The sequence below is a fragment of the Tachypleus tridentatus genome, chromosome 8, assembly GCF_004210375.1.
Source record: "Tachypleus tridentatus isolate NWPU-2018 chromosome 8, ASM421037v1, whole genome shotgun sequence".
Taxonomy (NCBI): Eukaryota; Metazoa; Arthropoda; class Merostomata; order Xiphosura; family Limulidae; genus Tachypleus; species Tachypleus tridentatus.
In genome coordinates this window covers 115,847,493-115,862,052 of record NC_134832.1, presented here as the reverse complement: position 1 = coordinate 115,862,052, position 14,560 = coordinate 115,847,493, and the positions used below count along the sequence as shown (strand labels likewise).

General features: G+C 29.9%; 1 protein-coding gene across 12 annotated transcripts in view; it reads left to right on the top strand.

The window, feature by feature from the left end:
* Nucleotides 1-14,560, top strand: part of LOC143223265 (rho GTPase-activating protein 45-like) — a 117,851-nt gene that overhangs the window by 96,528 nt on the left and 6,763 nt on the right. For all 12 annotated transcript variants that reach the window (XM_076450998.1, XM_076450995.1, XM_076450996.1 and 9 more), the window contains 11 exons: nt 207-304; nt 848-1,051; nt 1,608-1,747; nt 1,963-2,151; nt 3,029-3,166; nt 3,897-3,953; nt 6,082-6,203; nt 8,014-8,094; nt 8,820-8,986; nt 11,114-11,314; nt 11,833-12,612. In XM_076450998.1, coding sequence (XP_076307113.1) covers nt 207-304; nt 848-1,051; nt 1,608-1,747; nt 1,963-2,151; nt 3,029-3,166; nt 3,897-3,953; nt 6,082-6,203; nt 8,014-8,094; nt 8,820-8,986; nt 11,114-11,314; nt 11,833-12,612 — 2,177 coding nt within the window. The remainder of the gene's footprint in view (nt 1-206; nt 305-847; nt 1,052-1,607; nt 1,748-1,962; nt 2,152-3,028; nt 3,167-3,896; nt 3,954-6,081; nt 6,204-8,013; nt 8,095-8,819; nt 8,987-11,113; nt 11,315-11,832; nt 12,613-14,560) is intronic.

Genomic DNA, 14,560 nt, shown 5'->3' with positions numbered 1-14,560 from the left:
TCTTTGTATATTAAGCATTTTTTATTAAATTGATGATAATAAATTTCTTATGAATTTTTATTTTTTATTATAATAAACTATTGCTTAATGAATAAAGTGTTATTTCATAACAATAAATGGAATTTAGAATATTGATTGATGTATTAGAGATTGCAGTTTTGACTTTACACATATTTTAGTTCACAGAGTTTAATAACTTCCTTTAGATCAGAGAAATCAAGGCCTTCAAATGTTTCTTCGGACAGCTATGAGGACTTACTACACCATCACCCAGTTGAACCAAAGCATTCCTGTGATAGCAGGAGTATGTAAAGTTATACTGTCATTAATCTAGGGTTTGAGTGATCAAGTTTTATTTTGTAAAGAACAATAATAAAACGTACAGGTCTGTCATACATTACATATCCATTAATTCTAAATCTAATTTGTATGTAAAAACCCATCCATTTTAACAGAAATGTAACTAGTGTTTGGTGTTTTTCTTTCATTACAAAAGGTGCTATTTGAATGAGTAAAATTATAAAACGTATATTATAATATGCATAGTACAAAAAGTGATTGGCTCTTTCTAATAGCCTAAGTTTCTGTTTTGATAATGTGCTGTATTTATGAACAAATATAATTTTGTATCCAAACTAGGCAACTTTTTCTTAATACTTAGAAACAAAAAAAATACTTTTCAGTTTCAGGCTCTATACTGTTTTTATAGTTGTTTAAAGTTTTGTAACTTGAGTGTGGTATTACAATGTAATCATAAATAATATTGAAAAAAAAATTTAAATGCCTTCTTTTATAATGAATCCAGTTATAATGTTTTTTATAAGAATAATAGATTATATAAATTCAGTTTCAGAAAGTGGCTCTTTGCCTCAACCTATACGGTTCTGGAGTGGAGTAACACGATTTCTACAAGGAAGTGACACAGATAGCACAAGCAGCTGTCACAGTACGAAGTCACAAGAAAACAGTACACCTCCTAGTCCGCTGTTATTACCTTACAAATTCAGAAGCATGTCATTAGGAGAAGAGTTAGAAATGGTTTCTAGTCATAGTAAGTTTAAATTTAAATTAATATTTTCAAAATAGTTTAAGATCTGGAATTTATCTTATTTCTCATTTAAGTATCTAAAGTGAATGTCAGTTGGTAGCTATTTTTATTTCTAACTTTAACATTCTCAGGTAATATTATATTACATTAAACCTTACAAAAGTTTATTTATCAACTAACATCATAAATAAAATGCTTGGGTTCTGAATCTTTCTGATACAATAAATAAGTAATAAACTGTAACAGAAATTCAAAGAAATTTTAAGTAAAATGCAGGTTTTAAAACTCCTTGTAATTTTATATGTAATAAGAAAATTGCACTCAACAATAAATATAGAGATAAAGAACTAACAGATTTTATGTTTACTAAGAAAATATTACTTAAAAAGTATTTGTTTTACTTATTTTGAATGTTAAATTTAATGTAACATAATGTCTGTGTTTTTTTAATCTACCAGACTTTTTCTTTTTTAAAAAAATCAAATATACATGAATAGGAAAAATTGATAATGAAACTGGAATTAAAGGAATAATGATTAATAATTTTATTTATTTTCAGTTGATAGTGCATTGCCATGTGGCAAAAGACCTTTTATGTCAAAAGCTGCTGAGACACATAGCTTCAAAAAAATTAGAAGACCCTCAAAATGCAGAGAATGTGATTCTTATGTGTATTTTCAAGGAATTGAATGCTTTCAGGTAACTTGTGAAGCTAACTTAACCATTTTAGTATAAAATAATTATTATATTTAAAAAACAAATACCTCCCTATTTAGATAATGGATGCTTAAAAATTAAATATAATACTTATATTTTTGAATTTGTTCCAAATCTTGATGTGAATTTAAAAACTAGCGTGTAAAAGAGAGTTTAACAAAATATGGGTGTCGCTATGTTTATTGTATCTGAAATAGTGTGGACTTGCCTGTCACAAGAAATGCTTGGAAAATCTAGCCATACAGTGTGGGGGCACAAGAATGTCTTGCAGGATGACCACTTTTGGCATTGACTTGACAACTCATGCAGCAGAAACTGGCAGAAAAATTCCTTCAATAGTCGTCAGATGCATTTATGAAATTGATCAAAGAGGATCATGTATTAAAGTAAGTTACTTGTATTTATTGTAATGTGTTAATAGTCTGATTGGTATACTTATAATGTGTTAATAGTCTGATTGATATACTTATAATGTGTTAATAGTCTGATTGAAATACATACATATATGTATTAGCTATTTCGAAAGTTAAATACATGTGAATAGAACTTTAGAATTATCTAGTGTTAATGTACAGTAGAAGATAGGTATCACTTTTGTTAATGTGTTTCCAAAGCTTCATTTCTTCATTAACAACTTACAATGGTATAAAAATCAGTTAGTAACTTTTTTAAAACTATTATGTATACAAATAAATAACAAGAACCTTGTTCATTTTATATACAGACATAATCTTGCTGAAAAACATCATAATATAGTGACTTAAGACAAAAGACTAAATCCTTGGACAAACACAGAATAAGACTGATAGATTTGTGCTATGCATTAAGGAGTTTTCAATCCATGATACATCCTTAACATTCAATTTTTTAGAGATAGGGAATATTGTTCTGGCTATATGGTACAGTGAATACATAGTTTGTTTGGTAAATTTCAGTAATGGACTATCAAGGATCACACCTTGAAATTGTTGAACATATACATATATTCATCAGAATACATCTCCAGACTAGGGTATTTTGTTTTACAAAAACATGTTTGTAGCCAGGAAAGATAGACAGCTTCCACATACAAATACTTTCAGTACCTGTACAGTTTTAGGAATGACAACTTTAGAACCATACAGTAACTGAAAACTAAACATTCAAAATATATAAATACACTTTAACTACACTTAAGTTTTAAAACCTTTTCAACATTCCAACTGAACTTTTCACTGTTTGCCTTGTTTAACTTGGCTTTAACGCTTTTTCACCAATCTGCAGGGTATCTACAGAGTTTCAGGAGTCAAGTCTCGTGTTGAAAATTTATGCCAGTGTTTTGAAAATAGGCCAGACTTGGTTGATTTATCCAAGATTCACCCATTCGTGATAGCTAATGTCCTCAAAAGATATTTTATGCAGGTAGGAAAGCCTTATTGTAAAAGTTTATACAGGAATAGTATCAGTACAAGTTACTGAAACCAGCTAGTTTGAAAGTGTAACATTTATAGATATTTGTAAAATATTTTAAAAATATTTGTGTTTAATTTATAGTAATCATGTTTCATTTAATGAAATAATAAGATGCATAATTACTTCACATCCACTGAAATCCTAAAAGTTGTGATGTTGAATATTTTGTATTTAGATTGTACGATACTTAAACATTTGATGTTATTATTGCATATAAAAACGATGGCAGTGACTCTCAAAAAACATTTATCCATTGTTGACCTCATCGTGTTATCTGATGCATGTTTTGGATCACAGCATTATTTTATACACTGACATTTTAAAATACAATATTATGATTTTTTTATCATTTTAAGTTATCAAAACTTATTTTTGCACAAATTAAACCTGCAACTTACTTCTATAATCCAAAACTGCTTTTTTGCATCCTTTATTGAGATGTTTCTGTAATTTCTGATGCTTTAACTTTTAGACCTTAATAATTAATGCGTATATATACTTTGTTGTAAACAGGTGACTTGTATGTCTTATAGTTTTCAGGGACTTGAAAGCTACCAATCAAGATTATTATAATTGTAATTTTGTAATACTTTTACTTGTGCATTACATATTCATTGAAAAGTCAAATTGCACTGTTTACTCTATGTGGAATGTAATATGAAATATATTTGTTTTACAGTTGCCTGAACCCCTTTTAACCTTTAAACTTTATCAAGACTTCATTGACCTTTCCAAGGTAAGAAATGTATTATATAATCTAAAAGAAGTTATTTCAGGCAAGTATTTTGGTTATAAAGCAACTGTGTTATCTGAGTATCAGAATATAACTAAAGTGTTGGTGCATTTGTAGGAACAGTAGTTCACAACCCATGATAAGTTTAATCCCAGAAGCATCCAATTGGATGTCAGTTTCTTAGTGAGTTTCCAATATATTCCACGAGGCAGCATTCAACATTTCTTTGTTTTTTTTACTCACCCTTGAATTATTGTTTTTGATTTATCATTTTACTGGGATATAAAAGTTTGTAACCACTATGCTAAGACATTGTGTGGTTTTTTTTTTCATTATGAATTATATTAAACACGATATATTTGGATGTATACATCATTTAAAATTTTAAACAGGGCTAAACAGTTAGTTTGTTTTTCACTGTCTTTACTATTCACTAATTATTGCCATTAATTTCAAAAGCCCTGCTCTGATCCTGTAGAAATATTGACAAAGTTATGTAAGTACAATATATTGCAATAGAAATGTGCCCAATTTATGGACCCGTTATTTTGATTTTACCCATTGAAAAACTGTGCAGTTTCTCTTTAAGGTAATGGCTTTTTATCAGCTTTATGTCAAGTATTTCTTAATACATTCTTGTCAACAAATTAGATATATATGTATTTTTATTAGTTTGGAATATTTGTACATTTTTCATTTTGCAAACTTATATCAGTCTCATAGTCGTTTTAACATTTATTACTTTAACTGAGAACCAGAGTGTAAGCCTCCTATATCAAGTGACTGAACAGTTAAGAACTGTTTCAACATGTGTATGCTGTACCAGTATATCTGTCAGTGATCCAAGAGACATTCATGAAATAACTAAGCATTAGCACACCACCTATGTATGCAGTGCATGCCTTAAAATTCACAAAAAGTTTTTATTCTAGAATATTTTTAAATATATGAAATATACATGGTCTTACATGTGACCAATCTGATAATCTCAGTTACCTTCTTGTATCTCAATACATGCACTGCTCCAAGCTGCAACATGTTGGAAAAAGTGTTTAAGGCATGCAATTGAGAATTGAATCCTTCATAGAGGACAATTAAAGGCAGCATGTCAACTTGTACCTGACTGGTTGCTCACCATGCATCATATCACAATATTGACAAACCAGAGCCTATTTACTTACAATAGTTACATATACAATAGTGAGGTGCTAGTACCTTGTTTGGTTAGCTGAATGTGCATGGGGTCATTCCAATAAACCAACACTATACTGGAGAAATATTGTTGACCACAATTCACTAAGGGTATCGTCATGAAATGTGGCATGCTGCAAGTAAACAGCACAAGTTTGTTGCACACAAATATTCAGATGTTCTAATGAAATATTTATGAATTGACAAAATCAGTTTGAGCAAAATGATGCTCATGTGAAAAATGGAAATTCTTGTTTCTAATGTAAAGTTTACATATTGCATTTGCGTGATATACTTATAAAAATGTACATTCATTTATACTTTTGAAACATAGAAGCCAAACAAAATTTTCATAGCTAGATTACAACAGCATTATTGGCATAACCATTAATAACCTTCAAATAAAGCAACTTATGCATATATATATATAAATGTATGTTAGAAAAATATTTTAATCTATAATTTAAAACATTGATGCATGCCTTGCTGAAAAAATCACAGTATGCCATTTCTGCTGAGGAGAATCTTAAAACATTTACCATGATACCTCAATTAATCAGTATTTCCCTCAGCCTTTTGCAGGTTACAAATTTTTAATAGATTGGTAAATTGTCTACCTTACTATACACACACACACACAGATGAACCAATTAATTTACTTCTGTATTTTTTTTAGATATATTAGTTAATTGTTGTTTTAAAGGTTTTACTTTTTTAACTCTCATTTTGTAAAAGAACAAAATAGTTACTTGGTGTTGCATAAAATTATTTCCTAATAACCCATACTTGTTAAAAAAGAAATAATCATTGGACATTGGAACATATACGTGATTATATTTTGTACTTTACTTGTAGGATAGTTTTCATTTTGAAAATACAAGAAATGGTGTTATTCATTACTATTCATCTTTACACTTGTTTACTCACATGTAATTTTTAGGATTATTCAGCTCAGAAAGAAGTTGGTAATAAAGAAGTCATTGAGAAGCTTAAAAAGTTGGTTAACCAGCTTCCTTCAGTTCATTATGTTACTCTGGCCTTCTTAATGCATCATTTGAAAAGGTGAGAAAATTGTATTTGCTGAATTATTTTCAGATGTTCTACCTCTGACCTGTTTTCTTAATAAAGTCTTTGTCCAAAAATATTTCAAAACACATACTTTTTGCATGAATGTAATAATCAGAAACTATCTTACTGTATTTAATTGATACTATTTTCCCAAAACTATTTAACAAAAAATAATTTCTCAGTAGTAATTGCAGTTCTCTAAGATTGCCATTTGTAGTGAAAAGGTTAATTGGAAGACTGTTTTAACTGTTATCCTGAATGTACTTTCTGACATGAATGATTAGTAAAAGTAGTTATTAATTACTGTCAAGTGTAAGTAACAAACTACAACTAAGAATTGAAAATTAAACGTTTTTTCTTTTTAGTAACAGTAATTTGATTTTATTAATTTTTTAAAATCAAAATCTCTTTATCAATGAGACCAAATAGTTCAAATAGGATCTGCACAAGATCTGGTGATGTGGAAGAGTTGGAATAAGATCTAGGGATCTGTAGAGTTTGATGTGAGAAGTCTTTTGCTCTAAAGTTTTCTGTGCATATAGTAGTTTTCTCCCCAAAGTTCATAGTTCTCTATATCTTCCAGTGAACATACCTAGTGTGGAAATGTGCTTTTCTTCAGTCATTTCACATTTTTTATTAGTACAAATGGAAATCGTTTTCACTCTCATTTGTGGCTGACTTTCTCTGCAACTGGTATCTTTTCATGTTTCCCACATCTGCTACACTGGTCACCTGTCAAGCATTGTGCTATCTTCACTTGCAAGTGACCTTTGAATGTAATGCTTCTGACATCTGTTCTCTGAGGTGTATGCTATATTGCCAGAAAATCTGCTGGTTGTATATTTACAGCTCCCAGTGGTGGCTAACTTTCTAAGAATGCCTATAGATATTGTATTATAATAACATAATGATTTCAGACAGTGTTAAGGAAAAACATTCTCCATGTAAAAAAAAAGAAAGAAAGAATCTCTGTATTTCATCCAGTTCTTTTAAGCTTTTGAGTGGACAAACATCACTGAATTCCTTGTGTGGCAGTGTATATAAAGTTTGCAAAATAGTTTAAGAAATACCAGATATGAACCTTTTGGAGATGTAATACAATATGTAACCTGGTTGACTCAAGTGTTTTTTGTTAAATAGTTAACTTATTAATTGGTGATTTGTTTTTACATAATTTCTGTGGAAGATTATATAAAGACTATTTTCTTTCATTTTGGGCTGCTAGGCAGCAGTTGACAGCACCACTAACCAAGTGTTGAGTTTTTACCATCACTGATAGCTATAAAATGTAGAGTATGTTTTTTAGAGGCAATGAGTCAAAAGTCATGAATCCTCTCATTCACAGTCTGGGCCCACTTAGTACTAGGGCATTCAATGTATTTTTAAGAACTTATAAAGACTGACTTTAGTGCACATCTTAGTGTAATTTGTTGGTGGCTTCATAAAATAGAATTCTAGCATGTTTTCTGGTGTGTTATAATACATAAAAAAGTCTGTTATATCTTAGAAAGATTCTGTTTCTCTTCGAATACTCTCACTGTATTGTGAATTTTATTATCCTTGATCTTTTCAGCTAATAGGGTTGTTCACTTATCTGAACTTAACCCTGCACCTGGTTATTATGTGAATATGCTTCTACTGCAAGATGGATGTTATTGTTACTCTGATACTTGATGTCATATGATAACTAAAACAAAGTTTCACAACAGCTGTGAATGAAATTAAATAATTTTTAACAAATAAGTAAAAAGTATAAAGGCATTCACTCAGTTAGAGTGAAGTATATATTTTTTCGTTCTTCCAGGATATCTGAAAATGTGGAAGAAAGCAACATGCCACCAAGTAACTTGGGTATTGTGTTTGGACCTAATTTACTTAAAACAAGGTATATTGTAATTTTACTAAAAATTTATACTTCATTGTTTGTCGTATAATGTAATGTTTATATGTTACTAGCATATTGATAAAGAAAATAGGCATATATATTCATACATAAAATAGGCCAGATGTGACTACCTCATTTTAGGTCAGGATTAACTGTGATTTTTACTATGAGCTTGAAGTACTTTATTTCTTACAAGCAGTAAATGACTTTTGTATATTGCAGTTATGGGTGAAAGGCTTTAGGAATTTCAGACAACATCAATGCTAGCATCTATCTTGAGTTAGATCATTGTTCAATACATGTTTTTAAAAATGTATTTGTTGAGTAATTAACTTAAATTACTTTTTCAGTCACACAATGTTTTTCACATGGTATTCATAGTAACTGTAGTCCTCATGTAACCATAAATTATTAGTAATTTGTGATATTACTTTAATTTGTATTATAATGGATATAAAACAGAAAACTGAAGTAATTAAATGCTCAAAAACGTTTATTTTAGTATGAAATGGTTTAAGTAGAATGTATGTTTAAATAATCCATTAACTTCACATAGTTAAGTGTTTAAAAATTGTTATTTCATGATAGAAAGGTTCAAATAAAATTAGTGTTTTAAAAATATACTTATTGTTCTGAATGTTTTGTGAATTATTACTGCACCAATTAAGTGCATAATTCTCTTTTATAATTTTATTGAACAAGAAATATATGTCTGATTATTACAGTGAAGGAAATGCTTCATTAAACTCTTTGTTGGATACTGTTTACCAAGCTCGAGCTATAGAGTTACTAATTACCTACGTAGATGAGATTTTCGGACCTCCCGAAGTGGCATATCCAAGTATTCTTCCCGAACTGGAGGAAATGTTGAGGAAGGAGAGAATTTATGAAGGTAATTGGACAACTGAAAAATAATTGCTGTTAGAATATATAAATACAGTTTTATTTCTGTAGTGTTAAATGCTCAACAAACCTAAGTCTGTTGTTGTTTCTCCAGTAAGTCTCAATTGAATTTTAGCAGTTGCTTATGTTAAGTTTCTCACAAAATTCACAGTATATTTTCAGTACAATTTTTGATGTAGTTCAATGATTCAGTCATTCCAATTTTTAAATTCAGTGAGATTATGCCATCAGGATCAAAGCCTTCAAATTCTTTTTTTTTTTGCATGCTATAACACAACCTAGTGAATTTGTTTTTGAAAGTAAAAATAAATAGTGACATCATCAAAATCATACACATTTAAATGTTCATATTTCTGTAACTATGCTTAGAGCAAAATGCTTTTTTAAAAAAATGATTAAAGTTTTAGCCAACCAGAATTAAATCTGATTGATAGCTAGCTCATTTGAAAGCTGGGACAACCATTTAAGTTTGAATATAAAGCTGTCAAATAGAAAAGCTTCCAGCCAAGAACGTATATCTGACTAAGCATAAGGAAAAAGAGTTCCATATAGGAATGGCACCCTCCAAACAAATAAATTGAAAAGAAATAGACGAAAACAAAATCACAGATAAATTTGCTATTTAAATGGGACCCCATAAAGTAAAATAAGGATGAAAATAATAAAAAAAATATCAGCTACAACAGTTAAATTTTTTTAAACATTACATCATGATATGGAACTCTGGCATACAGGGACACAACTCTGATGCCAAAATACAACAAAAATAAAAAACAAGAAGAAAACACTGCAAAAGAACAAATATCAGATAAGTTTAATGGCTAACTAATGTCCATAAAGGTGAAAATAACAAGAAGAAAAGCATCAAATATAATAATTACAAACTACATCATAATAGATTGCTCACAAAGTATGGATTTGCAGAGAATTAAAGTTTTAACATCCTGGACACTGGCTGTGTATTAAATTGTCTAATTTAGATGAAAGCCAAGCATTTTGAACTTGTGGTGGTAAAATGATTGCAGAAATTAAATCATTCTTATGTTTCAACTTGGATTCTACATTTTCAGGCTTATTTTATACTAATTAGATTTGGCATCTCTGTATATAATTTGAAAAAATGTTGCTTAAAATTATGGCATCACATTTTTATGCTAAAATCTGAGGTTCAGTTCTGTGCAGTGGACAGAGTACAGATATTTTTTGTAGTTTTGTCTCAACATAAACATTTTTACCTATACACTATATTTTATAGTTTTATTTAATATCTTTTTGTAAGGTTGGAAGTTTAGTAGAAATATAAGGTTAGCTTCATTTCTACATCAAGCATTTTAAGAGTAACTGCCTATCCACAATGGCTTTGGACAGTGAAATGGTGAGACATTGTGGTTGTAAGCACTTAACTTCATATCCTTATTTGATTTTCCATAATAGCTGACTAGATTCACATCAATGTTTGGAATTTGCCTGATAGATGGAATATCCCCAACCCATTTGGGTGTTATTACCACAGACACTATTTGTCTTGACAGTATGTTGATAACCTGGACCAATAACAAATGTATATGATATTTTTCTAATCTACTGTGTATTGCTAAAAGTGTGTGTCAACAGGACAGGTTTGAGTTGGTTGGGTAGGCTTAGTGATGTTATGGTGCCAGTATTAATATAATATTAAGAATTACTTTTATCTTAAGTTTGAAAAGTAGTTGTTAAAAATAGTGGCTCTGAATTCTGTGAGAACATGTAATACCTCAGTAATCAACAAGAAACATTCATCAACTAATAAGATAGAAATGTAACTGATGTTGGAATAAATTATTAATGTCCTGTGTGCATATGTATATATATATATTAATTCATATATTTACTAACTTTTTATAAGAAGTGGTAAGAAATGAGTAACATATTAAAGATTTTATTTTTATTAAAACTGTTCCTGTGGTACTTTACTTAAATTTTAAATTCTTGCAATAAAATGGTAATCTTTTAAAGTTAAAAATATATATGATTTTATCCTCCTTAGAGGTTTAGGATTTGACAATTCACTATAGTTTTCATTCTATCTCTCAACAAATAATAATAAAGTAATTTCTGTTGTGGTGTTTTTAAATAGGTGATAAGTATGCTTTGCAACGAACAGTATCAGCTACAAGTGAAGTTAGTGATTACGATGAGAGTCAAATTGACAGTTTCAATGACAGTGTAGAAAATGATGGCACAGAAGACAGCGAACTTATTGATGAGTCAGTGTTACAAGCTTCACCAGAACTAGAGCTTCCTGTGACAAGAAATGAATTATATAATTGTGATTCAGGTATGAACACAAATAAACACCATTTATTTAACTTATACAAACTAACAAGATTTTTATATATACATCATAAGAAGAAAATTCTCTTCTCTCTCTCTCTCTATATATATATATACCATAAATTGAATGTCTTTTAAGTTTATATAAGTAGAGCTTTTCTTGATATTAGTAATAACCTGATAATTTGGAAACATATTTCATATACACTTAAAACCTTACCTGTGCATTAATAAATTTTGTCAAAATTTCTAAATAGACAAATCACCTTTTAATACAACATATCTAATTAAAAATCATGTATACTTTCAGAGCTTATCAATTTTCACGATTTCTAAGAAACCAAAGTGTTTAATTTTATTACTTTAATCATGCTTCAAAGTAAAGATGAAGAGTTACTACTGGCTGGTAACAAAATGAGTAAGATTAACTTAGTTACATTCTCATTTATTTTTGGTTAAGGTTCATGTATAAGGTTAAGTATGTGTAAAAATTCATGTTATACATTGTTTTTTATTTTTTAGATGACTGGCTTGCCTCAGAGATTGAACTAGATGATGAGACTCCTGAAACACTTTTTTTTGCAGAGAATATTTCACCATTCTACAGGTCAACATGCTCATTTTATAGAAAATCCAGGTCTAGGAAAGCAAACCGTAAAAATCTTAATGATATTGTTAATGCTCAAAGCATTGAAAATAATGATCACGTAAAGTCAAATGAACAGCATCCTAGTCATGAAAATGTTTCTGTTCATTGTAGTCAGACAGTATCAGAATCGCCTCTCAGTGGTTCTAAGGAATCCTTAGGCCTGGACTCAGCTCCACAACCTCCACCTCGTAAACATTCTCCTTTGTTTTGGTCTTCAAGTCCAAAAACTTGTAAGGCTGAAAGACCTGTTAACCAAATACCATTTGAAACATGTGAAGACATAAATAAGCATGAAGCTAGCTCTGTTCCAGACATAAACAATACATCTTCATCAGCATCTGATACCAGTGTAGCAGAACAGAATGTTCTGACAGCAGTACTGAAATCACAGCAACAAGATATTGTGCCAGATTCTCAGATGTTAGAAACTTTCTCAGATTCTTCATCTTGCTTGAAAAGTTTGTCTAGCTCACAGCTCCAGTTATCAAAAATGAAAAACAACTGTCAACAAACAGATTTAATTCCAAACCAACACACAGAATTGACCAACCAGAAGGGCTCTGAGCAAGAGCAGGGAAAGGACGAATTCTTGGATGGTCAGCTTCAGACAAGTAGCTTTACTGACTCAAGTTTCAGAAACAGGGAAATCTTGGGTGAGTTACCTGTGAACAATTTTTAGTTTTCCAAGAAGTCTATCACTATTTGAAGTTTATAAGTTCCTAAAGTATAGTAGTATATACAAGTCTGTAGAAACAAAGAAATGTGATATTCTCCAAAAACTTTATATAGTTCAAAGGAAATATTTTTCTTATAAATTTTTAACTCTCCTTAAGAAGCAAAAAATAAACAGTTAACAAGATTAAAACAAACTCTGGCAACTTTAGTCCAGCTTTTACTGTAGTATTTGGTCTTTACAACATATTCATGCACTTGGTGCAACTAGTTAGCTTGAAGTTTGAAATTAACAGGTAAAACTAATCATAAACTGCAATAGATCAAAACAACAACTTCCTGAACTGACTGTTAACATATTTAAACCTTACTGAATACTTTTGTTACCAATCACAAAATAATATCTATGTGTGATCATATAATTTAATCAAAACTACTTTTTACCCCTTACAAATGTAATATTTTTTTAACTGTTGGTATTTCAGTCTATAGTTAGCTATTAACTACATTTAGCATTCAGCTACCTAGGTTTCATGAGTAGTGTATGGATCAACATATAATTATTGGATCCAGCAAGGAGTTCACATCAAATACAACTTACTTTTGAAGATAAATTGTCACCTACTGACAGCCCCAAAAAATATGTAAGAGCATATATTTCATTCACAAAGATTTATTTCAACCTTCAGTGGATTATCTACCTTTGTTAAATAAACTTGAGAAATACCACAAAGCAAAACATGACTTTATAAATTTAAATTGCTTACATTTTCATATCTTATGAGAACTAGTTTTTTTATATAGTTTGTTTTTTTATACCACAATTACTTTTTGTAATGGTCACATTTGTATATCAGTTTTTCTAAAAACCCATTGATAAACAAAGTTTTTGCCATCCTCAGTGTTGCTTGTCTTTCAAACCATTCAATCCTGTCTTTATATGGTAAAAAGATTTTTTAACAGAAGTTTGATAAATTACATGGCTTGTTTGTTTGTTTTTGAAGTTCGCACAAAGCTACTCAAGGGCTATCTGTGCTAGCCGTCCCTAATTTAGTAGTGTAAGACTAGAAGGAAGGCAGCTAGTCATCACCACCAACTGCCAACTCTTGGGCTACTCTTTTACCAACGAATAGTGGGATTGACTGACACATTATAACACCCCCACGGCTGAAAGGGCGAGCATGTTTTGTGCAAAGGGGATGCGAACCCGCGACCCTTAGATTACAAGTTGCACACCTTAACATGCTTGGCCATGCCGGGCCTAAATTACATGGCAAAAATGAAAACTATCTCATACAATACCAACGCATAAGTGAATATTCCAGGAGAACATCTTTTGTCATCACATACTATTTAGATATTAAGTTTGACTTCCAGTCAGAGAAAACTATCTACCCATATCAAAACTGAACCTTAACCTGGTGATTATAACTGAATATATATAATTTTTGTTAATTTTTGCTTATAAAGTTTAGAATGCATTGTTTCATAAGTTGTTAAGGGTAATTTTTATATATCATATTTATGCTTACAGTAGTATAGTGGCAGAAATACCAAAATTACAACACTTAAACATCTAATGAACTAGTTGCTGTTTACCTAATTTTGTGTACCTTTCTGTAATTGTGAGGCCTTTCAATAAGTGAAACCAGATTTCCTGTTGAAATTAAAATATAAAAGGCCAAAACTTATTAGTAAATATAATATTTGATTCTGAAATGACTTATTTACTTCAAAGCTAGTTTATAGAAAGCAAAATTTTTACAGTTCTTGATAAATAGTGTCTGTTTACAAATCTATACAATGTTTTCATCTTTCATTTGCTCTTACAATGCACTGTGAAACATCCTGAAGTAATAATGTGATTATATAATGTGTATAAGCAAAATTTATGTATCAGTTTTGTATTACCTACATCTTTAGGAAGGA